At 39.1% G+C, this 25,451-nt stretch overlaps 1 protein-coding gene across 5 annotated transcripts in view; it reads left to right on the top strand.

Moving 5' to 3' along the window:
• The window catches only part of CPEB2 (cytoplasmic polyadenylation element binding protein 2), an 82,042-nt gene that overhangs the window by 13,949 nt on the left and 42,642 nt on the right, over positions 1-25,451 (top strand). For all 5 annotated transcript variants that reach the window (XM_074951668.1, XM_074951667.1, XM_074951664.1 and 2 more), the window contains exons 3-4: positions 5,401-5,491; positions 14,397-14,447. In XM_074951668.1, coding sequence (XP_074807769.1) covers positions 5,401-5,491; positions 14,397-14,447 — 142 coding nt within the window. The remainder of the gene's footprint in view (positions 1-5,400; positions 5,492-14,396; positions 14,448-25,451) is intronic.

The following is a 25,451-nucleotide window of genomic DNA, read 5'->3' as shown; positions in this document are numbered from 1 at the left end:
AAACAGTTGACAAGAAGGTGTGAATAACAGTGTGTGTGTGTGGGGGGGGGGAATTAGCATGGGGAAATAAAATGAACCAAATTATAGCTTGTAGGGGAATTGAGGGTATCTTTGAGACTAAGTAGATTTGTTGTAAACTTTCAGTTTCAGTTCATTGTGTTGTATTTTGAAACTGCAAAGCTATTGAAGCACCAGAAGATTAGATCAAGCAGGATTCAAGCACTTCTGTATTCAAAACAATGAAAAGCTAATAAGAGAATCTGGCAACTAATTCACTGTGCAATTTTTTTGTAATACAAGAAACTCATTACAATGCTCATGAAAAATTCGTGGCCACCCAAAGTAGTTTATGTAATTATCTTTTATTGGCCCAACTTATGTTGGTGGAAGGTACAAGCTTTTGAGAGATCTTCTTCAGGACTCGGGAAGGAAGCAGAGTGTCTGAGCTAAATACAAATTGGGGCAGATTGACTCCTAAGGGATAACACACAGTCGGTGGTCACTTGAAGTGGGCAACTGAGTGATAGATTGTTATGCATCAGGAGTTAAAATTGGGTAATTAAAGGTAGCAGGAGGTGTGGGGGGTTACAGATTGTAATGAGCCATAAAACCAATGTCCCCTTTGAGTCAGTGGTTTTTGGTGCCTAGCAGTTATGAATGTATGTTCCCAGGATCACCTTTCGAAGGTGTTGTGCAAGTTTCCTTGGAGGATGAGTATTGAAAGATCAGATATAAAGTGATTGCTTTGTGAAGAGTTTTCTCCAGTGGGTGATATGGTGTTTTTGTGTGTTATCATTTTCCTGTGTGAATTCATTTGTTGGGACATTTAATGCACTTGATGAGGTACACCACAAGTTGTGATAAGCATATGTAGGACCCACGAATCTTGAAAGGTGTGTTGTGACAGGGTATTGATCATTTTAGCAGTGGAGATGTGTTTGCAGATTTTTTCATCTGTTGTTCTGGCAGGGTCTGGTGCCACTTGGAGTTGGTGGTGTGGTCTGTGGGAAGCTTGTATCTGATGATGACTTTGATGAGGGTGGTTTGAAGGCCAGTAGAGGGGGTTTGGGAAAGATTTCTTTCAGGATGTAATTCCCATCAAATATGGATTGTAATTGTTTGATTCCCCCATATGGGTTCCAGTGTGAGGTGATAGTGACTATTGGGGTGTGCTGTCAATGCGTTTTTCTTTTCTGTATTGAAGTAGGCTTTTCGAGGGTATTTGCGTGGCCCATTCCATGATGCAATCTACTTCTCTGGAGAAAAATTTGTTAGTCTCTTAGGTGCCACAAGTACTCCTTTTCTTTTCTCTGGTGGAGTGTCCTGGTTTAGTGAAGGTGGCTTTAAGAGTGTTTAGATGTGTATCCTGGACTTTCTCTTCAGAGCAAATTCTGAGATATGAGTGCATGTCTGTAGATAAAAGTTTTTGGTATGTCCTGGGGTGGCGGTAACTGTGGTGATTGGTGGGTTCTTGATATGGTTGTTAGTAGGGTTCCATTGTTTAAGCTAATTGTGATGTCCATGAAATTGATACTGGTGTGGCAGTGTTCTAGATAGTTTGATGGAAGGGTGGTGATAGTTGAAGTTGTGATAGAAATCTATGAGAGAGCTTAGGTCTTCTGTCAAGAGGATGAAAACAGCTTTGATGCAGGTGTATTGCTGCTTTCGTGGTGCATTTTTCCAGAACTTCTTTGATAATTCTTGTATAATTATCAGCTGCTTGAGACGTCTCAATAGTATATTAATGTTCAAATGAACGTATTCTGCCATTTTCTACAAGCACAGTATTGTTTACTCCATTTTATTCTCTGTTGATCAGTCTTAGTCTCAAAGTCACCTTTGTCAAAGTTTTTTTACAAAAACGTGAGGCTAACACAAAGTATTATACTTGCAAGGTTTCATTCTCTCCATATGACTGATTCAATCTGTATTGTCACTACTTCAGCAAATTGATGAATGGATACACGAAGATTTGTAACATGAGTCACTTAACTAAGCTGAACTTGTGTTAGTGGTCAGAACAATCCCCTTTCAAAGAGCTAGTTGTGACCTTTCCTTCTGGACATTGAGCTTAATGTGGTGACGTACACACAGACGACTTCTTATAGCAACACTTTTTGGTGTTCCCTTAGAAAGCAAAGGCCTACACTTGATATCTGCACTCTGTAAAGCTGCATTGGCTGCCTATTTAGGGAGTATGCTTCAAACTTTTACTCCGATAAGTCTTACTTGACCAAAGACTTAAAATTGGGCTCCGTACCCAAAGAAATTTCTACTTTTCTTGAGATCGTTAAGTTTGGACTAGCTGATTACACTGTATAGTTGAGTGTATGGCTAGGAGTGGTCTGTCAATTTTGAATGCTTACTCCCTAGATGTCTGCCAAAGCTCATTGGTTGCATCTTTCAAGGCAAGGCTAAAGACTTGTGTATTTTGTAGGCTTTATTACTTTGTATTAGGTTAGGATTTGGCCAGATTAGATATCTAGCGAGGTGTACTAGCTAGTGTTATATGTTTTTTGTGCAGTGCTTAACTTAGGTGCTTTTTGCTTTCAGGTGTTTTAAAAATGAACGATAAACATTTCGAGACCACATTGTGGCTGGTCTTGCTCAGGGGCATAGTGGACACGGTGGTACAACGGTCCTTTCATCCTTCCCCCCGCACTTTTTAAACTTCCTTGCAGGGGCAAGACATGCTTAGGGTAGGTACCCAAAAGGGAGTGATATAAGGGCAGGACTATGACCCCTGTATATTCACCATTGGATATGTTTACAAATGGGATCCCAAGGGTAGTAGAGCCCCTATTCTACAGTATTCTTTCCTATCTTCCTTAGGGGACTTCTAGTCAAGTCAGTCAGAATTCCTTCTGGGATTAACAGCTTTTCACCACCCCAAAAAGAGCTAGTGTCACAATCTGCCCTTTAACAGGAAGAATTTATTCCTTCTGTCACCTCTGTAGTCATGTGGCAATAGTCTAACCAAAAGAATCTAAACTGTAAGACACTTGAACTAAACTTTGTTACATAGATGTATTAAATGCCCCAAGCCACAAATACTTGAATAACTGCAACTAGTTGCATAGTCAGTAATACTGGTTATGAATTTCAAAATCTTACTGGTGTTTTCAGATATGTTTAAGTATAGTATTCTATCTGTAGCTTCCTAGCCAGTAAATCAGAAGTTGTATGTTAGGTTAGATCAAAAAAAGTCTTTATTTCGCTATCACTGACCATACAACTCCTATGGTTTTCCTGTTGAAAAACATTGGTGGGGAAAATTTCCAACCAGCTCTAATATGCTAAAAGTTGTAAAGCTAGAGGCTGCACACATTATTGCTTCTGTAGGACAAGCTCATTGCCTGTGCAGGCTTAACCTGTTCCTTTTGTACATTTGCAATAACATCGTCTTCATGAAATTATTAAACTTTCTTTCTTGCCTCATTCAGTGCACAAAACAAATGGTGGTCACTTATTGAGCAGCTATTCAGTATTCTCCTTTTTTCACATTGTTCAATGAGTGGACCCGTGCCTTATTTACTGCACGCTATTCAAACCCTACTCTGAAGATGGAATTATTAATTTCCTCAGGGTTTTTTCTGTGGCGCTCATCACTATGGTATCTGGTTCACAAATAGCAATGCATTAATTTTGTAACACCCCTGTGAATTGAGGGGGTATTCTTATCCCCATTTTACAAATGGGGAACTGAAGCACAGAGATTAAGGTAAAAATTATACACTAACATTGCTCAATTTGAGACACCTAAGACCTGATTTTTTTTTCAGTCTACTTAGCATAATAAAGAACTTCATATACTCAAAACACAACTCTCCAGACTTCAGTTGCAGCTATGAGCATTTAACACTTCTCCAAATGAGACCCAGGGTCTTGAGTCACATACCCAAAAAGGAGGAGCGCATAGTTAATGGCCACCTGTGAAATGTTTGCTTTAAGTGACTTGCCCAACATAACACAGGAACTCTGTGGCAGAGGCAGGGAGGAAAGCCAATTCTCAGGGCAGCATTCAACCTCTAATTATGACACTATCCTCCTTCTTCATAATCCTCTGCCTCATTCAATATACACCTTCCAACGTTTGCAGCAAATGAAGTGAGAGTCTGTGTTGGGGTGTCTACTCCACACAAGGCTTGACTAGGTAAAAAGGGCTAATTAACCCTGTGACAGGCTGCACCTGGAGGAGAGTTAGGGCTGATATGGCTGATGGAACCCAAGTGCAGAGGAGCTGGGACAGTCCTAAAGAGAGGAAGATGGTGATAAGAGAGAGCTGTAAGAAGGATCTCTGCAGTCACTCCCCAGAGAAGAGGGGAGCTGGTTAGAGATGAGGAGGAGGTCTAGGAGGAGAGTAAGCCCTGGGATCCTGATTTGGATTATAGACTCTGGCAAGAACCCGAGGCGGGGCGGGGGACAAAATAGCCACAGGGAGATGGGAATGCTCCAGTGGTAACCTAAGGGTAGGCCAGAAGATAAGGAAAAGTAGGAAGGAGACCAGGAAAACAACAGAGTCTGGGAGTTCATATGTCATGGTTGCTAGTGATAGGGTCTCTGAGCTGGAATCCAGAGTGGTAGGTGTGCCAGACAGACTTCGAAATCCTGGAAAGCAAAAAGTATTGTGGCATGGCCAGAGGGCTAAGCTACAAAGAGGGGAGTGTCTCCCTGAGGATTTGGGTGCAGAGACACCAGTCCATCGCCTCACAAACAGCCGTGAAACTCGTGGAGGGGTTTGAGTCCCTAACAAAGTGTGTGTGTGTGAGAGAGAGACAGCATATGTATGTATTTATATAAAAGCCACGAGGAGGTGTCCCAGATGTAAGTGGTGAACTCTGTGATAGGATCCTATAGACAAGTCTTCACCATATACACCTGATTCATCCCCAGAGCAGGTCCATCCTGTGCACTGAATGAGGCAGGGGGCCCATGGAAAAAATTTTGTGGTCATGTAATTAAATATTTATCATTATGCATACACAAAAGGGCTTTGAATTAAGGCTGTACGATCTTAATTGTGGCATTTAAGTTTTGAGTGTTTGATTTTTGCAGACTTGATAAAGTTCTTTAAATGTGTATGTATGTCCGTATAATGTGTATATAACTTGACGTGTGAAGGAAAATATGTTGAACTATACCTTTTCCAGATTCAAAGTGTATCTCTGGTTTTATATTTGGATGGCATAAAAGCTACTTTCAGGAAAGTTATATTCAGACTAACAGGCAATAGTGTTCAATTGCAAGACCATTTTCACCACCTTCGTCTTTTATGCTTCCATCCATCACCACATTATGAGTGCACTACCTCAGAGTAATCTCAGTCTTCCTGTCAAGTTTCCCTGTTTTTAAAAGTACAATTTTTGTACTCCAGTACTAAAAAATTTTGTTCCCTTTTAGGATCGAAATAGAATGTATGACAGTCTGAATATGCACTCATTGGAAAACTCTCTTATTGACATCATGAGAGCAGAGCACGATCCGCTTAAAGGTATGTGACTATGCTAACTAAAGAAAATGTCACCCATTCTTTGTTAATTTAGAACTCTGATTCATTGCTTCTTCAACCCGTAGCAAGCACTGTTTCAAATATATATTATAATCTGTATTATATGCTAAATATATTTACGGTTGCATAACATTTGTAATATTGGGATGTCTATAGTTTTTACTAGAAATAAAGTAGTTTACTTCAAAAACCTTGCTGACTCAAAAAGTCACTCTTCAGGTGTAACATATTTCTGCCTTCAAGCATTTACAGTGTTGGTATATCCGTGTTGGTCCCAAAATATTAGTAAGACAAGATGGATGAGGGTAATATCTTTTATTGGACCAACTTTTATTGGAGAAAGACAGGTTTCAGAGTAACAGCCATGTTAGTCTGTATTCGCAAAAAGAAAAGGAGTACTTGTGGCACCTTAGAGACTAACCAATTTATTTGAGCATGAGCTTTCGTGAGCTACAGCTCACTTCATCAGATGCATACTGTGGAAACTGCAGAAGACATTATATACACAGAGACCATGAAACAATATCTCCTCCCACCCCACTCTCCTGCTGGTAATAGCTTATAATAAATTGGTTAGTCTCTAAGGTGCCACAAGTACTCCTTTTCTTTCTGGAGAAAGACAAGCTTTCAAGCTTACAAAGAGCTCTTCTTGAGGTCTGGAAAAGGTACTCGGAGTATCACAGATTACAAGGTAGAACAGATAAGGAGTTAACACATGTTGCAAAAGGCCATTCAAGGTGAAGTGGGATATTAACACCTTTACCTCGCTCACCTTCTCTCTCTTGGTATGTTTAGACATTTTTTGTCCACTTTTTTTTTTTTTTTAAGATAATTCCAAATTGAGTGAAATGTGAAGACACATTCTTGGCTACTGGTACTAGTGCAGTGGTTCCCAAACTGGGGTTCATGAAATGTTACAGGGAGTTCTTGGTGGGTGGGGAGGAAGAGGGGGAATTCCCTAATGGCAGACAGAGCTGTCCCTAGGGATCCTGGGCAGCACGGGGCCAGCAGACCCCTGGACTTCCAAGAGCTAAGCAGATCAAAGCAAGCATATCTATCACACTGAAGAGATTTAAACTTCCAGACTCCTTATAAGAAATGGAAAAGGAGGTGGATATTTTTTACTGATTTTAAAATTAAATAGGCAGCTAGTATTGTTTATAAATTTATTATGAAGATCAAGTTTAAGTTTAGTTGTAACGTGCATTGTTTGCCTGGACTGCTCAAGACCTGAGTGGTTGTGTAGGAGGAACTCTTTGAGTTGGCTTCTTAAATACCTTCATGCTGTTTCACATCTGATACTCCTTGATGAAACATAGGAGCCTTGTCTTATAACTGGCTTATTCAAAGTGATACAAGCTATGAAAGTGAGATCTTGGGAGAGTGTTGCCATTTTCATAATGTAATAAAAATACTGTAATGATTAATAATAATGTGTGATAAGCATGTCATAAAAACAAATTTTATATTTTCAAGATCATTGCTTTTATAATTTATACTCAGGTAAAGGAGAAAATCCCTGGAAATATTCATTTTTAGGAGGGGGTTCGCGAGACTTGACATTTTAGTGAAAGGGGTTCACAGGTTGTTAAAGTTTGGGAACCACTGTACTAATGCATACATAAATTATTCTTAATCGAAAGTTAAAATTCCTCAGACTTGTAAGAAATAAGAACTCTAGTTGCATACTGTTGATAATATAAAAGTATTTGAACTGTACCGTAATTATAGCTTAACCACATGTTTGTTTTTAACACAAAATAACTCAATTCTGTCCTGTAAACTTTTATTTCCAAAACAGGTGAGATATGTACTAGTTGTACAAGTAACCTGTTTCTTTGAGGTTAAAAGTGCAGCTGGTTCATTTCTGAACTTTTGGAAAGTGGTTTCCTCTCCTCAGGTGTGCTTAATTGAAATCATGGGGCTGCAGCAGTGACCTTATAGTTAATGTTTATGGACTTCCATTTTAATTCCTGTTTTTCATTGTGTAATGATTTAAAAATTAAGCACCAAAGAATTTTAACAGTCTTAATCTAAGCCCAAAGGACTTTAAAAATAAGTTTTGAATAAACCCAAGCCATCTGAGTTGTGCAAATGAAATGTTGTTTCTTTTTTTATGCTATGTTTAAACTATTTGTCCTCCAACTTAGACTAGTTTAAAGACTTCAAACTTGCTATGCATTTAGTACTCACTACAAAACAAGTGCCTTTTCTCATTCAAAGAAATTAGGTTCAGAACTAGGTATGGTTAGAAGTAATTACTGTTCATGTATGGTAGTCTGTGCTCATCCACTCATTTTCTACCCCCAGAAATTCCTAATTATTATTTATCTTACATTAACACGGAGGCCTCAGTTTTGATAAGGCTCACATTGTGCTAGGTACCGTACAAACACATATTAAGAGATAGGCAATGTCTACGGTCTTTTGGGCAGCAACTATCTTTAGGCAACCACAAATTGCCACATTTCTACTTTTTAGGTGACAAATCCTCTGTTTCTCAATAAATCATGTTGCATCTTAGCTACCTGTTACGTTGGAAGTTTTCAAAACCTACCTAGAAGTCTAGTCTACATGAAAAAAATTATTTCAGTTTCAATCAAAATAACTTGATTGTTCAAACTCCAGCTGGGGATGTGCACTTTGGAAGTGCTGCTGCAGTATAACAACCCTCAGTTTGCCCCACATCTACACTGTCATGGTACTGTGCTGCACTGATTGTGGCATGTCGCCTTCTGGGTGCATATCCCAGAATTCCCCAAATGTCCGACATATTACATGCTGGGCAATTTTCAGTCTTGATTCTGAGATACGTTGAGGGAGTCCGGGGAAATTGGGTCCAATTTGAATGGGAATAAGTTTTTAAACCTACCATGATGTTCATTTTTTCCAGGATGTAAAACTGGGTTTTATTTATTCTACCTAGCCATATCTTAAAGCAAACCCATAACTTTTTGGAATAATTGTCATCAAATTTGCATCTACACTAAGACTAAAGACAAAATTTTAAAATCAGTGTGCTTAAAGTTAACACTTCGAATTTAAGAACTTCTGAAAACCTGATGAATTCAATGGAAGGTGTAGACATTCTGTGCTTCTAAAAATTAGGTCAGTGGAGGCCTAAATATAGATGTAGGTCTTTAAATCTCTGATCCTAAAGTTTTGGCCTACACATTGCTATATATATAATGGCGTCTTCATAATATGCCTGCTGATGTTCATAAGTGTACTAAAACTGATTAATACCTGAGCATGCTTTCTGAAAGTCAAATATAAAGTTGGATTAAAAGGAAAAGCTTTTATTTGAGAGGCAGAGAATAATCCACACTCACCAACTGAACTTAAATTGAGTAGTTGAGTACATCTGTTTGAAGTAAATATTTTGATCAAGATACTGCTTCTCTTTGGGAAATATATTACTTGTTCAAAGTGAAAGGGATAAATTATTAACATAGAGCGTTCCTCAATTATATTCGTTGAGAGTTAATGGGAGAAAAAGTGACATCCGCTAGAATAGCTTAAAACCTGTCTTCCACCCCCTTTACTTGTTGCAGTCTCTGTGTCATTCCTTTGATTTTTGGCAGGATGCAAGAAGCTACAAAACCTTAGTTTTTGTTAGTTCAGGCCCTACTACAGTGTCTTGGTAGCCAAATTCTCTTCGAGAGTCTTGCCCATCACAATATTTCTCAAGTTAACTGACAAACCCGGCGTGTTTATTTGTAGAATGTGCCTGCTTAATAAAATCTCTTGGTAAATAGTATGGTTTGTTATAACAAGAATGTTTGTTTTTTATAGCAAGTTTTTTCAATTGTAAATTTAAACAAAACAATGCATCTTTTATGTAGTACTGCAGTGGTAAAATGAAAGTCCTTGGAATTTTAAGCACGTGTTTCAAATTTAGCTGCTTACAGTGTCTGGAGTATGACTAAGCATCTTGTTTTCGATTAGTGGAATGCAGAACAAACTTTGTATGTACTAGTTTACAGCATTTCTCTTTGTATTTTATATTTGAAATCCATTTGTTAGAAAATGAGGATTTCACTGTTTTTGCTCTCATTAATTTACAGAACTATGGATTTTATCTAATCTACTTTCTACTGTAAGATAAATTTATATATGTTCTAAGAACTAGCATATGTTTATAAATATGCAGTTCTAGACTTTATTTACTCTAAATTTAATCTGTGTAAAGTCTCTGATCAAAGAAAGATGTAATTCTTATGTAAATCTAAGTCTTTGAAAATTGGATGTTAAACTTTGTAAATTTTTATAACGGTCTTAATTCTATAGAAAAATAAGATTGTAACATTTAACATCTGGATTGATCTTTTATCCATATTGCTTTCTCATCAGGGCATTTCAGAACAAATTATTAGTAAATAGCATTTAAGTTAGAGACTTGACTTTTTTAAGATCAGTAGAATCTGAGCTGAAGACAGTGCGGTCATACACCAAAATTATAAAGCTATTTCTTACTGATTCTTCTATTAACATGTGACTCAAATTGTTTTGAGGAGCACTAGAGAACCTGAGAGAAAAGCTAGGCTGAAGTACCTGAACATTGGTCCCCATGCTGCCTCTTTTAGAAATGGTCTTTTGTGGGGGGTTTTGTTGGGTCCCCCCCCCCCCAAACTGCTTCTTGCTCATGCCAAAAACACACAGAGAAGACTTAGTTTATAGGTATTGCAACAGCAGGCGATTCAGTGTACTTACGCTAGACTAGCTCATGTTGATAGGCAATTGGGGAAGTAACTATGCTTCTCGTGGAAGTGCATTAGAACTGAGAAGCTAGTGGCTTATGGTGTTGCTTTGGGGTTTATTTTTATTTTTGTTGAAGAGCCTGAATTGTCTCCACCGTGGATAGGCTGGAGTCTTTTTTTTTTTTTTTTTCCCCTTTGTGTGTTTAACGTGTTCTGTGTTGAAAGGAAGCAATATTAGTCTTAGGCCTGATTCACCACTACTTGCTTTCTTGTAGCCACTTACACCTGTGCAAAATATTACCAAATCAGAAGTAGCCACTCATTTACATAAGTGGTAATATTTTACACCCATTTTGTAAGGTAGTTGTAAACAGGCATTACCCATTTTTCTCTATGCTCCTCTGTAAGGGGAAAACAAACTTGGGGAAATCGTTAGGAATATTACAATAGTAGATTATTGTAGTAGACACTAGGAGATAGTGAGGAAAAGAAAATTACAATATAGGTTTACCTATGGAAAAAAGAGTTTGATATAACTGGAAGTTTCTCTGTATCTGCATTTCTTATTTGTGGTTTCCATTTCTAGCATCTTACTTAGGAGTCTCAACACACCAGAAGAGCTTGCTTTTGAAAGCCACCAGCTGGACCATGCTCACTGGAATGGAGGAGGTGGGGGTGGGCGGCGGGGAGGACTGCAGATTTGTAACTGTTTACAGATTTATTTATTTTTTCCACCATAACGGAAATGGAATTTAGGAAATGAAATGCAAAAAAATTTAGCATTAGTGCAACAATAAGGTTGCAAGGTCAAATATTAATGTCTCTACTAAAAGTTAATGTTGCTGTAGTAACATTAGCAGTGTTGTGTTGCACATTTTATATTTCATAAAATACACAAAATGCACAACATACCACCAAATTATGTTGTTGAATAGTCGTAAGGCGGTATCAACTTTAAAATTGCACTTTTACCTGCATGTTTTTTTTATTTTTTTTTCATATTATCACTGAAAGAGACTTGAAAAAATATTTTTTCACTTTATATATTTGACAGCACTTTGTGTGAAGTTGGGTTCACAGTTTCCCTACCTCTGGTTTATGTGAATCTTTCATGTATCATTCGGGTAAAGATAAACTTTTGAAAATAGGAATATATGGTTGAAAGAACAACAAAAGTTAATAAAGAGACTTGGGAAAATGTAGTACTTGAATCTTCTCTTAGCCTTTTTTAATTGACTGATTTCAGATTGATTTTAGTTTTCCAAAGGATTGACAGTGTCTCTTTAAACTTTCTTTGACTTTTTAGTGTGCTTGACCACTCAAACATGCATTTAATAAGAACATAATTGTATTTTATTAACATCCACTTTCCAAAAAATTGAAAAGAAATTGGAGAAGGGTTTTAAAAAAACCCTGATCTTGCAACTGACTCCATGCGGGGAAAAACTGTACATCCACACATAATCCCATTAAACCAGTTGCATTCCCTGTGAGTGCCGAGGTTTGCCCACACAGGAACTTACAAAAGTCAAACTATAATAATAATATGTATGCAAAAATGCTATGTTAAAAATGTTCTTAGGGTTGCAAAGTCAAGCATTCCAAAGATAGGAAATGCCACAACTAAGGTTGCCTGTGCAGCCAATGCACAAGATGAATGGGGCTTGGTGAATGAGATAACTGTTCTATATTTTTTTTATCCTTCAAACAAACACCATCCCAACCCTACACAAAAGATGAAGTTACTCGTTTCTTCATGAGCTTGTCTGTGGGGCTTAGCAACATAGTATCCTAAATTCTATCTCTCAGTTCTATCTCAAGGAAAGTATTATTCCTGTTTTACAAAGGGATAACTGAGGTTCAGGAACATTAAGAGTAAATTTGCAAAACTCTCCACTAATTTTGAGTACCCAGCTTGACATACCCGGGGACCTGATTTTGTTATAGCACTTGATATGTTCAAAGTACTGTACAGATGTTAATTAATCAGTCCTCACAACAACCCTGTGGCTGAGCATGAATGAGTATTATCCCCCTCTTACAGACTAGTACTAGAGAACTGAGACAGAAAGGCCAAGTGACTTTCCCGATTTCACACAGTGAATCAGTAGCAGATCCAAAATTAGAATTTTGGACTGCCTGACTTTCAATTCTGTGCTCACTTTTCCAGAACATACTGCCTTACTGCCAGAGGGGCTGACCAGCCACAGCTCCCACTGACTTCGATTGTTGTGAATGCCCAACACAACTGAAAAGTGGACCTCAGTTGTCTCAGATTTGGAGCCCAGAAAATGAGGAACATAAAGTGCATCTGGAAATTTTTTTAGTTATTTAAGTGCCTTGCTCATGATTATGTAGGAAGTCTGTCAAACCTAGGGATAGAACAGAGCTCGGGGCGGGGGTTGTTAATCAGCTGCCTTAACCACAAGACCATCCTTTTTCTTTCTGCGGTCATCTGCCTTATTTACCACACACCTTCAACTTCTAATGTAAATGAGTCAGGGATCCTATGGAATCCTGATTCATTCACTTAAGCACCATGCATTCTGTACACTGAATGAGGAGGGGAACCTGTGGAAAAAGTAGTCTGTAGTAATGTCATTAAAAACTGTATCATAATGCACATAAACAAGGAAGCCTTAATTCTGGTATTTTCTCATTTTTGAGTACTTGACTTTACAATCAACATTCTTTTTTGTAGTTTTTTTGGTATGTAATTTTCACGTTTGTTTTCTTTTTCTTAAAGAAAAAGGCCAAAACCAAATTCTATTTGAACAGATTTTCAGCAAAAAGCTTTTCTGGGACACACAAAGATATCCTGTCAGGCATCAGGAGTATCCCCCTGCTAAATTTCAAAGTCCTGCAGCAAACCATAGAGGCTTTTAGTTTTCCAAAGGAAAAAAGTCTGAATTTTTCTTATAATGGGAAGTGTTAAGCATCTTTAATGTGAGGATGGCTACTGGTTTGTGTATGCGTGCATGCATGCTTAAAAGGTACAAGTATGCACAAAATCTTTTAATAATAGCTACTCAGTAATTGAGTCCTATCCTGCAAGTTCTCTGTATGCACAACTCCCACTGAAATCAGTGTGAGTTCCACATACACAAGGCTGCAGGATTGGATCCTTCATTATGTCTCGGCAATCATCTGGTTGCAGTATAATAATATTGAATGTTCTAATTAAAAATATTATATGATTTGAGATTATAGTTAAGCAAGGCTGTTTTAATATCAATAAAATGTATGGATATGTTGGGATTTTTTTTTTAACTTGTGCTCTAAGGCATGTTGCAGTGAAACAGAGCAGCTATTGTAAGTTTCTGTGTAGGTCAGTTTGCAGTACTGTCATGTTTGCAGCTTCCTGTGAACAGAAAACTTCTCCTTTTTAATAAAAAGGAGATTGGAATGAGGAGACGTTTTTCTATGCACTTTAAACATCAAGTTTAACTGACAAGACCCTATTTGCTGCAATAAATATATTAAAATCCTGGTGTGAGTACATGAGGATTTCCTGTAATTTTTACTTTAACACATTTTTGTATTTTATAGTTTTACATTTTTAATCCATAAACTAGCTAATAGGAATCTCCAAGAAACTTTAAAGAATGTTCGCATTCTAAAGGCTTTTAAAAAATTCAATAATTGAAACATTCTTGTTTTGGTTTTGTCAAACTACCTTAGTGGAAGAACAATATATGCAGAAATTATATGAAGTACAACAAGATGCAATTATAAATCAGTTAAAAGCAAGTAAAATGTTTTAATCTGAACTCATAACAGGATTTTTGATACATTGGTTCAATGGAGAAATTCCAAACTACAACAGTTAAACTCTGCTAAATAATGTGCATATGAACAAGTTTTCACAGTGAGTATGAAAGAGAATACTAGAGCAGCCAGCACTATTTCTGGGTTGCATGAAACAAAAAGTGGCTTTATCCTATTGGAGCTGATCCCAAAAGCACACTGTAGATCTTATGACCAGAGAATTAAGGTTAAGAAGTTTGTTCTTGTCAACTTTAACTTGGGTCAAGGGTATTGTTGCTAATGTGCTTGGAGTTAAATATTAGCTCTTTATGTCCCTTAGGCAAAATGGAAATACAGTATATATTTTAACTGTAGGCAATGATTTTTCTTTATTCTTTTTTAAGCGTAATAGCTAAAATCACGGTACCTTTTTTTTTAAGGTCGCTTGAGTTATCCACATCCAGGGACTGACAATCTTCTGATGTTAAATGGTAAGCAATAATCTTTTAACAGTTTTTAATTATTTCTAGCTTAGCTTAAATCTGAAATGTTAATGTAAAAATGGAATATTGTATTCTTTTACTGAGTTAACTGTATCCAGAGACTGTGACAATCTTCCAGGGACTGTCACCATCTTTCAGCATTAAATGGTAAGAGTTAATCTTACAACAGCTTTTAATTAGATATAGCTTACTTTAAATTTGAAATTCTCATATGAAATTATACTCTTATTTTCTGTTCCCAAGGAAGTCAATATTCTGTTCACCAGAAAACATCTAATATTATAGAAAGCAAAAACTAAAATGATAGAAACTATGGATTTCTGACATGGTATATTTTGTGTGAATTATGCAACTAAGCCTGTGTTCGTCTGAAGTAACACTTCTTTTGTGTATGTGAGAGGATTTGGAATTAGTTCAAGTTCCTGTGCATATAGCTCCCACTTACAGTGTGCTTGTTTTCCCCCCAGCATCCAGGAATTCAGAAGTTTTATCACTAGAGTCCAGAAGGGGTTGTGTATGCACCCTGCCCCCTCTCTCTCTCTCACACTCACACATACATATATATATATATTTATATATAATCATGAGGGCATAAAGGGCAGAGCAACCCCACCTATCCCACAGTTCCTTCTAACTGCTCCTCAGCAGAGATTCGGAACAGCTTAGTGGTCTCCGTATGCAATTTGTGATCTACTATAACCCCCAGTTCCTCTTCAGCAGAACTACCACCTAGCCAGCTATTCTCCATTTTGTTGTTGTGCATTTAATTTTTCCTTCCTAAGTGAAATACTTTGTACCTGTCATTATTGAATTTCATCTTGTGGATTTCAGACCAATTCTGTAATTTTTAAAGGTCATTTTAAATTCTAATCGTGTTCTTCAAAGTGCTTTCAACCCGTCCCAGCTTGGTGTCATCTGTAATTTATAAATATACTCTCCACTCCATTTATCCAAGTTATTAATGAAAATATTGAATAATACTGGATACAGACTGACCCTTGTGGGACTCCATTAGATATGTCCACCCAGTTTGACTGTGAATTCCTCCAGGAGTTCTTGAACAGAATTGCTACCTGTTCTGATATTGCTTCATCTTACGTAACCTAGAATGAATTTCACTAAGGCCTGCCATCTTGAATGGCCTCATGTACTCTCATGACACCTTTCTCCAGACTGAGACCTCTTCAGTCCTGGATCAGATCAGTTTATCATCCAAACATCCATGGTATGAACCAACAAGTAACAATCCCTTGGATGATCCTGTTGTCTCTTCCCTGGTAGTTGGATCGAAACAATGTTTGCTGAAGATTGTCTTTCATTCTGATAATGCACATGAAGACCGTTAATTGCTGACACATGTAGTAAGGGCTGGGGTGCACATCTAAACCAATTCCACGTTTGTGGTCTATGGACATCTGCAGATTTGTCAGCTCACGTAAACATCCTAGAATTTAGGGTGATTCACCTGGCTTGCAAATCATTTCTACCTCTTTTAAAGCACCAAGCAGTACACATGCTGATGGACAGCTCTATAGCAACGTATTACTTAAACAGGCAAGAGGCAGCAAAATCAAACCTCCTGTGTCAAGAGGCTGTTTCACTGTTGGAATGGTGCATTCTTCTCCGTATAGCTCTGACATCTTCCAGGGGAATTGAACCCCCTGACAGATCAGCTAAGCAAAAAGAATTCATCTTCCCACAAATGGTCTTTAAGAGATGCAATACTAGCAGGGTATTCAGAACACAGGGGTTTCTGCAAATAGATCTCTTCAGGACCAGAGATTGGAGAGTGCCCTCTGTTTTGTTGTTGAGGGGGCCAGTCAGGGTGCTTCAGCAGACACGTTTCATATTCCATGGTCAGATTATCTAGTCTATGCATTTCTCCTGTTCCTGTTAATCCCCAGGATACTAAGGAAAGTGAGACAAGACAGGGCTCAGATGATCCTAGTGGGGCCATCATGGCCTGACCAATTCTGCTATCCAGAACTACTACATCTCTCCAGTCACGAGTTCATAACTCTCCCACTCCTGATAGACACAATCTCTCAAGATTCTGGGCACATACTCCATCTGAACCAAACCTCTCTTCATCTGACAGCATGGAGACTGTCTGGCTAACGTCAACAAATAGGGAGAGTTCTGCCAAGGTCCAGGAGATCCTCATGGAATGTAGAAAATCTTCAACCAGGAAAACATACACAGCTAAGTGGAAGCATTTTTCTTTCTGGGTGGGTGAGGCAACTTGGTCCTCTACTGTTAATCCTGTTGATCATATTCCATTCATTCTAGACTCTCTCTACTGTTTTTAAAGCAGTAATCAGGCCTGGAATTTAGCTCAATTTAAAATTCACTGCACTGCAATTATTACCTTTCATCCTCCTGTTCAGGGTTCCTCAGCGTTTTCCCATTGAACCATCACGAAGATTCTGAAGGGAGTTTTGCAGATGTTTCCACCAGTAAGAGAGATACCACTTTTGTGAAACTTGAGCTTAGCCCTTTCTTCACTAATGGGACCTCCATCTGATTCCCTTTCATTTTGCTCCCTCCATCATTAAGGGTGAATTTTTTGGTGGCAGTCAGTTCTGGGTGCAGAGTAAGTGAGATCCAAGCACTCATGTCAAATCCCCATCTGTTTTTTTTATGCAGATAGAGTAACTATGAGGCCTCACCCTAAATTTATCCCAAAAGTTATTTGTGACTTTCACATTAGTCAGTATATACACTTACTGTATTTTTTCCAAAGCCTTATTCGTCCCTTGATGAGGGAAAGTTGGATATCTTAGATAACCGGGGGGGTGGGTCTCTTGTATGAGCATGAGACTGTTCTGGAGATCTCCTAGACTTTTTATCATGTATGGCAATTTATCAAAGGTTAGCCAGTCCCCGCTCAAAAATTATCTAAATGGATTGTGGACCGTATAAAGATTTCATACCTTGTTAATAAGCTACAACATCCAGTTCCAGTGTCTGCTCATTCTACTAGATCCCAAGCTACATCAGCAGTGTGCTTCAGTAGTGTTCCAATAGTTGAAATTTGTAGACCAGCCACACGGTCTTCAATGCCTACATTTAGCCACAATTATACTCTGGTGTCAATATCTAGAGCTAATACTTGGGCTGGAAGAGAAGATCTTTAGTCTTTTTCAAATAACCACTTAGCTCCCACCACCTGGAACACTGAACTACCAGTTAAACACCATAAGTGGGATTCACATGCACAGGAACTCAAAGAAAAAGGAATGGTTACATATCTTATAGTAGCTATTTGTTCTTTGAGGTGTTCTGCATTTGGATCCCGTGACGAGGCCTCCATCCGTGTAGCTCGGAGACTATTCATGGGACTCTGGGCAGCAAAGGAACTACTGAACAGTGGGCAAGCTCGTTCTGCCCTTTATGCCCTCAGAGTGCAAGGATATGATGGATGCATACATAACCCCTAGTAGACACCTCTGATAAAACTACTTAACTTGCGTGGAGGGTGACAGCACTCCATAAATTAAATCCACATGTACAGAACATATCAAAGAACAACTATTACTATAAGGTAAGCAACTATTCCTTCTTTGAGTACAGGTCTAACTCTCCCTGAGCCATGCTGAAGTTAGAGAGTTCATGTTCATATGTCAAAACTTCATGAACATCTGCTTCTCAATGGAGGCATAGTTCTGTAATGTTATGAACGTTGGTTACATTGCTTTTTATGTCTACAGAAAGAGGCAGAGCTAGAGGATCACGTAAGTGCAATAATAAATTAGAGATTTTACACACAGGTCTTGTGGACACAAAAAAAAATGTAGACCTGTAATTCTCCATTAGTGCAGCTGCACCAGAACTGACAACAATGGAAGTTGCAGTGTAGACTTGGTACAGCTATTTTTGCTACCATGGCCTTATCTACGCTGACAGCCATGTGTAGGGTATGTGTAGCTACACACAGCAGTGAAAAGCAGGTAGTTAAAAGCTCTGGCATGGGAGAGGCAGCAGGAAAACTTTCCCTGCTGCTGGAGTCTTTCACTGGAGCAGGGAAAGGGTCTGGTGGCAACGAGCTTCCGTAGTCTCTCCCTGCTGCTTCCCCCGTGCCAGAACCTTTTGCTGTGGCACAGAGAGGCTCCAGCAGCTCCCCATTTCTGGAGCCTTTCCCCACTGCCTCCCTGCTGCCAGAGCCTTTCTCCGTGATGGGGAAAGTTTCCAACAGTGGAGAGGCAGCAGGACTCTACACTGCTAAAAATAGCACTGTAGAGCCGGGGGAACTGCTTGGAGATGTAGACATCTGTGTAGGGTATATACCCTAATGTTCTGGCATGTCTATGTTGCTTAACAAGTAAAGACAGTGAGGCAGTGCTTTTTAATACCTGTGCTAAGGGGGCGTGCCTTGTATATATTTTACATGCTGCTGCTTAGTGTAGACACAGCGTGTGTTGATGCCATTGGAGAATTATGAGTCAAAGCTTTGCTGGTGAAAACACAATCATAGTAAGAAGACTTTGTATCAAGATTAGAGGCCTTGGGCGTGATTTAATTTTTTTCCAGTTTCTTGCACCTTGTGTAGTTGTTGGTACCTGTGCAAAATGTGTATAAAATGCTGCAAAATCAGAATTCTCTAGTATAGTATTTTAAGAGAGTGGAGTATTCTGCTTTGGTACTGTTAAACCAGAAAAAGTTGAGTATTATACATGGGGCTAGTCTGGAGAATCGGGCTGTTTGGGTAATGGTCTGCCCCTTTTAGAGATGATTAGAAACCCTAGTGGATGACAAACAGCTGCTTACTGTTGAAATAAAATTTACCACATGGCACTACAGACCTAGATTACATATAGATGTCCTTGATGTTAAGAAACTTACTGCAGCAACGACTTAGCTTTGTGGTTGTAGTTGTTACTGTTGTAACTAAGTGACAGCCTGAGGATTCTAGGGCCCTCTGTTCATTTCAGGTCTTCACTTTTTAAACAGTGATTTGTTCCAATGGCTTAAAAATAGCAGTGGACAGACCAGAAACTTGCACACTAGATATGCCAATTCTGGAAGCTGCTCCGTGCAGATGTCCATTGATTTAAATGAAACTGAGCGGGTGTAAGGGAAATCTCTCCTCCTACTTTGAGCTACTGTCAAATGTTTCAATATAATCCAATGTAGAAGATTCATATTTTTTTATTCAACTTTGAACCTGTTATCATCTTTAGAATTTTGAGGCTTCTCTCTTCCCACTATGCTTGCTCTTTTACCATATAAGACATTAGGTTATGCAATAGTATATTTTGTGGATTCTCTGCTCCAATCAATGATCTTGGGAGAATAGACCTTTATACTTTTGGCCTACTCAAACAAAGTAACCTTGTCATAAAGAGAGAAAATCTACATCTGGAGACTGATCTTGTTGTCAATTAAATTAATGCAATTTTGCTATTGATTCCAGTGGAATTAGAATTGGTTCCCCAATGCTATTTGGAAGTTAACAGTCAGCATAATAGCTGTAATTCTTTAAAAGCATCAAATATATGTAAATTTTATTGCTCTTATTAAAAATCATTTAAAAGCCTGATTTCATAGATTGCTTTTTAACGGATTTTGATCTTTTTAATAGAAGGACACTCCTGTCAGGTATTCTAGGTTCTTCTTTGTGTGGCTCTGCATATTCCCAGTTATGGGTAAAAGGCTCCAACGATCAGCACAACGGTAGAACTTTCTCCAAGCAGTGCTCGTTACAGTACACATGGGTTCACTCTTGTCCCTCCTCTCAGCATCTTTGAACATGCCAAGGGCAAGACTATTTAAGGGGATGCTGCACACTCTACCACATCAGTTCCTTCCAATTACTTGTGCCAGATGGAAGTGAACCACTCTGGCCTTCAGATCTGAGGGGTTTTTTTCTTCTTATACTAGTGTTTTAGATAATTGTTGATAACTTGAAATGTTAGTTTAATTAGGGTTTGTGGTTATAGTTAGTATAGTTGTTTGTTTCCATGTGACAGTGAAATGGAAGAAGAAAAATTCAGTATTTAATAGACTCTTATCCTGCTAGGCCATCTTTCCAGCACCAAATGACCACATTGATTACCTTAAGGATATGTCTAAATTGCAGATAAAAACCTGCAGCTGGCCTGTGTCAGCTGACTTGGGCTCAAGCTAAGGGGTTGCTCAGTGGTTTGAGCATTGGCCTACTAAACCCAGGGTTCTGAGTTCAATCCTTGAGGGGGCCATTTAGGGATCTGGGGCAAAAATTGGGGATTGGTCCTGCTTTGAGCAGGGGGTTGGACTAGATGACCTCCTGAGGTCCCCTCCAACCCTGATATTCTATAAAAATAGACTGCAGGTGTTCCAGTCTAAGGAAGCTGCCACGCCTCTGGGCTCTGGGAGATTGTCTGATCTGAAGACTGAGGCTTGTTTCAGATCTGACCGCCTCATCTAGTAAGGTTAAGGTGCCTAAAGGATTCCGTGATCTCTCTCTTTGCTGGTTCAGGCTTCTGTCTGTTTTATCAGAGCCTCCTGTTAAAGCTGGTAAGGTGTTTGGAGGCACAGTCAGGTCAGTTGGCAATGAAGGAACCTATAATTAAGCCTCGATTCCAACTATGTTGGTTCAGAAAAAGATGAGGGAGAAGACAGCCACTGTTGGCTGTGCCAGATCCCATGAGTCAGATTTATTGGATCCATCGATATGGATGTGTCTTCTGCGATTCCTACTCTGAGACCAAAGTCAGTTTTGCAATTGGCTTCATGTTCCAGGGTAACGGAATGGAGTCTCTTCAGATCCAATGATGCTTAAGCCTGTCAGAGTGGCATCATTGGCCACTCCTACTCTGGTGCTGATACCAGATCCAAAAGACAACTATTGCTGTGGTGGCAGATGAGTGTTACCATTCAGCATCTGAGTGTTCATCAGATCTGAGGTGGGGGAGAGGAAAAGAGACTTCATTGGTTCTGATATCTAAATTTCCTTCACCTGAAAGGAGGGGTAGAGAGGAAGATATTATGAGCCTTTCTCCAGCTCCCTCTTTGCCTCCTCCTAAGACTCCTACAGGATCTCCAGACAAAACTTCCTCACTTTTTATGTCTCTGCATCCTCCAGTGCCATTGCGCTCTGTGGTAAAATTCATAGTGGAACTGAAGTTGGCGCCACAGTTAGAAGAGGATGGAGAAAGAGTTAAAAAGATCTGAACCATCCAGATGTATGCCACCTGCTTCTAGCTTTCCTCAATCTTTTGGACAATTTGTGTCTTCTAATCCTATAGGTATATTCCCAGATCCCATTGATTGGAGAGACTGGCCTTCCTGGGCTCAGTGACCTTATTGGGCTACCCCATGAGAGTTCTTGACTCATCCACCTTATTGATGAAGTAGTGACATCCTTTTTGAAAAGGATCCAGCTGCTGAGGAGTCTTTGGATCCAATTTGACCAGATGTATCTGCAGCTCAGATTGGTGGCCCTTAAAACTTTTTCTGAGGAAGAGGATGAGTAGTTAGTTCCCTTTTTGAGCAGGATCAGGTGAATACAGAATTTGTTGCCTGATAAGCATATGGCATTGATTCTGTGTTGTCTCCTTCTGAGGATGTTTTACAATTCCATGAATTATTGGATCATATTGTATTGACTTTGAACTTCCTTTCAGTTGTTGTGGAAGAGGCATCACATCCAGTATTTGACATTTTTTGGTTCTCCTTCCAGGAATAGAATGTCTTTACCAAATTGGATGGTCTCTTGTAACCTGCTAAAGCTGTTAGGCTAACAAGAAGCAGGGATAACCCGATCTCTAAAAAGCAGACAAACTTTATCAAATACTGCATGAGGGGTTTTAGTATTTACGTACTCGCTCCATATCAAATTCTCTGATGGTTGCAGCAGCCAGTAATAGATTTAGGCCTGGTCAAGCCCATTTGACTCCAGATTATAGAGAGAGGGTTTTTTCTTTCTTCTCTGGGGATTAGGGTGGCTAATTAGCAGGCAGTGATGGCCCATTATCGGTTTCACTTGTGGGAGAAAATAGCTTTGTTTGTGCAGAAGTGACTAGATGATCAGAGAAGACTGGCCAGTGAAATATCGGCAGAGGAACAAAATGTGGCAAAACATGTTCTCAGGCCTTCTTTTGATGTTCCTGCCTCTTCATTCAGAGCTTTGGCATCTGCTGTTACCTTGAGAAAGCATGCATGGACTGGATACTAAATGTAAAGACAAGCATCTCCCCTTTGAGGGTGATGGTCCTTTTGGTAGTAAAACGGACAAATTACTAGAAAAGTTAAGAGACCGGGTCTGCTGTTCACTTGATTTATATCCTGTTCCTAGAAGGAGACCACCTACCTCCTTCTTTTCATTACTAGAGACAGATTTATCCTCAGTCTTTGACTTATTTTTCATCTCGGAGATGTTACCTACATCGTCATACTACATCATCTTTTCAGTCTCAACATAAAAAAAAATAATTCAGATCTAGGCCTAAATTGAAGCAATCTGCTCTTCCTGTTTCGTCTTCACTGACTAAATGGCCCCAGATTTGACATGAGGCTCAAGGGTCCTTCTCTCCCTTTGTTTGGGGACAGATTAATCCATTTTATCAACAGCTGGAGGTTTATTACATTGGACGAGTGGGTCCTAGAAATAATAGTAAAGGGCTATGCAATATAGTTAGAACAGTTCCCTCTTTTCAGTTCCCCTATCCTTCCCTTTTCAGGATTACGAGGTTATTCTTTTGTCAAAAGTTCAGAAATTACTTGGGTACTTTTTTCACAGCACATATCAGAAGCATCTATGGGGTCAGAGGTTTTAGTCAATATTTCCTGATCTAGAAAAATGATGGGGGTTTATGTCAAATTATAGATTTAAGGAAATGCAACAGGTTTGTTTAGAAGTTTCATTTTGGAGTGCTAACCCTAGCCTCCATAATTGCCTTACCTTCAATTATGGACTCGTTCACAACTCTCAATTTAAAAGATGTTTCTATTCAGCCCAATCATCAGAAATGCTTCCATTTGATTATGGCACAAAATCCTGCCATTTGAGCTCTGTACAGCGATCAGAGTCTTTTCTGTATTAGCAGTGCATCTCAGAAGATAGGGTATTTGTTTAATACTATTTAGAAAACTGGCTGCTGAAGTCATCTAGTTTCCCACCTCCCTTTTTACGGATTTTAGATTCTTTCTGAATGTAAGAAAGTAAAATCTATGCTCATCTCAGGAAATCTGGTTTTATATGGTCTATAATACAGTAGTAGGAAAAGTTTTCCTCACAGAGGAAAGACTTCTGAAGATAGTGTGCAGTCTATTTTAGAGATTTGTCATTGATCCCAGGCAGTGATTTTCTTGTTGGGTCTGATGGGTCTTATGGCAATGATTACTTATCTTATTCTGTTTGCATGCCTCAGAATAAGGCCAAAGCAGCATGGTTGGCTCAAGCTTACAAGCCAAATCTGGACAGTCTTCATATGTTAATTGTCATGCCTCAGGACATTTTTTGATTCTTTATGGTGGACAAATTGTGAATTAATCTTTTCAAGGAGGTCCTGTTTCATCTCCCCTTGCTGTCCAGCACATAAAATCTGTTGCATCTAACAATGGATAGGGAGCTCATCTGGACTCTTTTATAGTTCACAGTCACTTGGTGTCTCAGGAAAAGAATTTTGTACTTAAACGTTTTAGAAGTACGTGTCATTCTTCTGGTTGTCAGATCATTTCTTCATCATGTAAATGGGAAGACGGTTCAGTTAGCGACAGACAATACAATGACTATGAGCAATGTCAACAAATCAAGAGGCACCCATTCTTCTCTGCTAGGTCCTGAGGCAGTCAGTCTATGATAGTGGTGCATTCTTCACAGTGTCTATCCAGGCGAACTGCATCTAGCAGGGGAGAGCAGTGTGCTCACAGATGAGCTCAGCAGAGGCGGTTCTCAGATGCATGAGAGATCACTAAAGGATCAGGTGGTGCAAGAGGTTTTCTCCAGCCCCGTGTTAGACCTGCCTGTGACAAGGTTCAACAAAAAGTCTCTTTTCTGATCAAGAGTGGGAAAGGGCAGTCACTTGATCTTGGATGCTTTCCTAATGCACTGAGGGAGAGCCTTCTGTATACTTTCCCCTCCTTTCCATTAATTCAGAAGATAAGGGGAAAATAAGACAAGACAGGGCAAGAGTGATCCCGATGGCTCCAGCTTGACTGAGACAGCAGTGGACAAGTTCCAGCAATCAGAGGGAGTCTGTATCCGCCTTCTCTCCCCGCCCGCCCCCCGCCCCCCTCCACTTCTAGACCTGTTGTCACAGCAGTGGGAAAGGACTCTTCATCCAGTCTCTCCATCTGACAGCCTGTAATGTCAGACTTTGACTAATCTAAAATACTCTTGTTCCTTGTTGGTTCAAAATGGGTTGCTTAATTCTAGAAAATAATCTAAGAGGAAAGATTATTACTTGAAATGAGTTAGATTTGCTCCTTGGATGCAAGGCAAATCTGACTCACCAGTTACAGCTTCTATTCCCTGTATATTGGAGTATTTTGTTGTATTTAAAGTCTGAGGGTCTCTAATTCTTCTTTAAGAGCTCATTTAATGGCTTTCTCATCTTATCATGCTTTGATGGCAGATCATTACTTGTGCACAATACAGCTAAAAGGTTTACAAAGGGGTTATCTAACTTGTACCTCCCCTTGAGAGATCTGTTTCCAACATGGGATCTTAATTGGTTTTAGTGCGGCTTATGAAGCGCCTTTTGAACCTTGGGAAGTGTGTTCCTTATTTTAACTATTAAAACTATGTTTATTGTTGCTATAAGTCAGAAGGGTGACCAAATTACAGGCATATCTGCCATTTGCTGTTTTTCATAAAGACAAGGTGATTCTTAGACCTGATCCCAGGTTTTTACCAAAAACAGTATCTGAGTTTCACATCAGACAACTAATTTACCAGTGTTTTTTCCAAAGCCATGTGCTAATAAAGGGGAATCTAGCCTCAAAAGTATGTAAACCAGAAGAGTTTGAGCGTGTTGTTTAAACCAAACTAAAGAGTTTAGGAACTCATAT

This window comes from Natator depressus, chromosome 4 (genome assembly GCF_965152275.1).
Source record: "Natator depressus isolate rNatDep1 chromosome 4, rNatDep2.hap1, whole genome shotgun sequence".
Lineage (NCBI taxonomy): Eukaryota > Metazoa > Chordata > Testudines > Cheloniidae > Natator > Natator depressus.
This window is presented reverse-complemented; position numbering and strand designations above follow the sequence as displayed.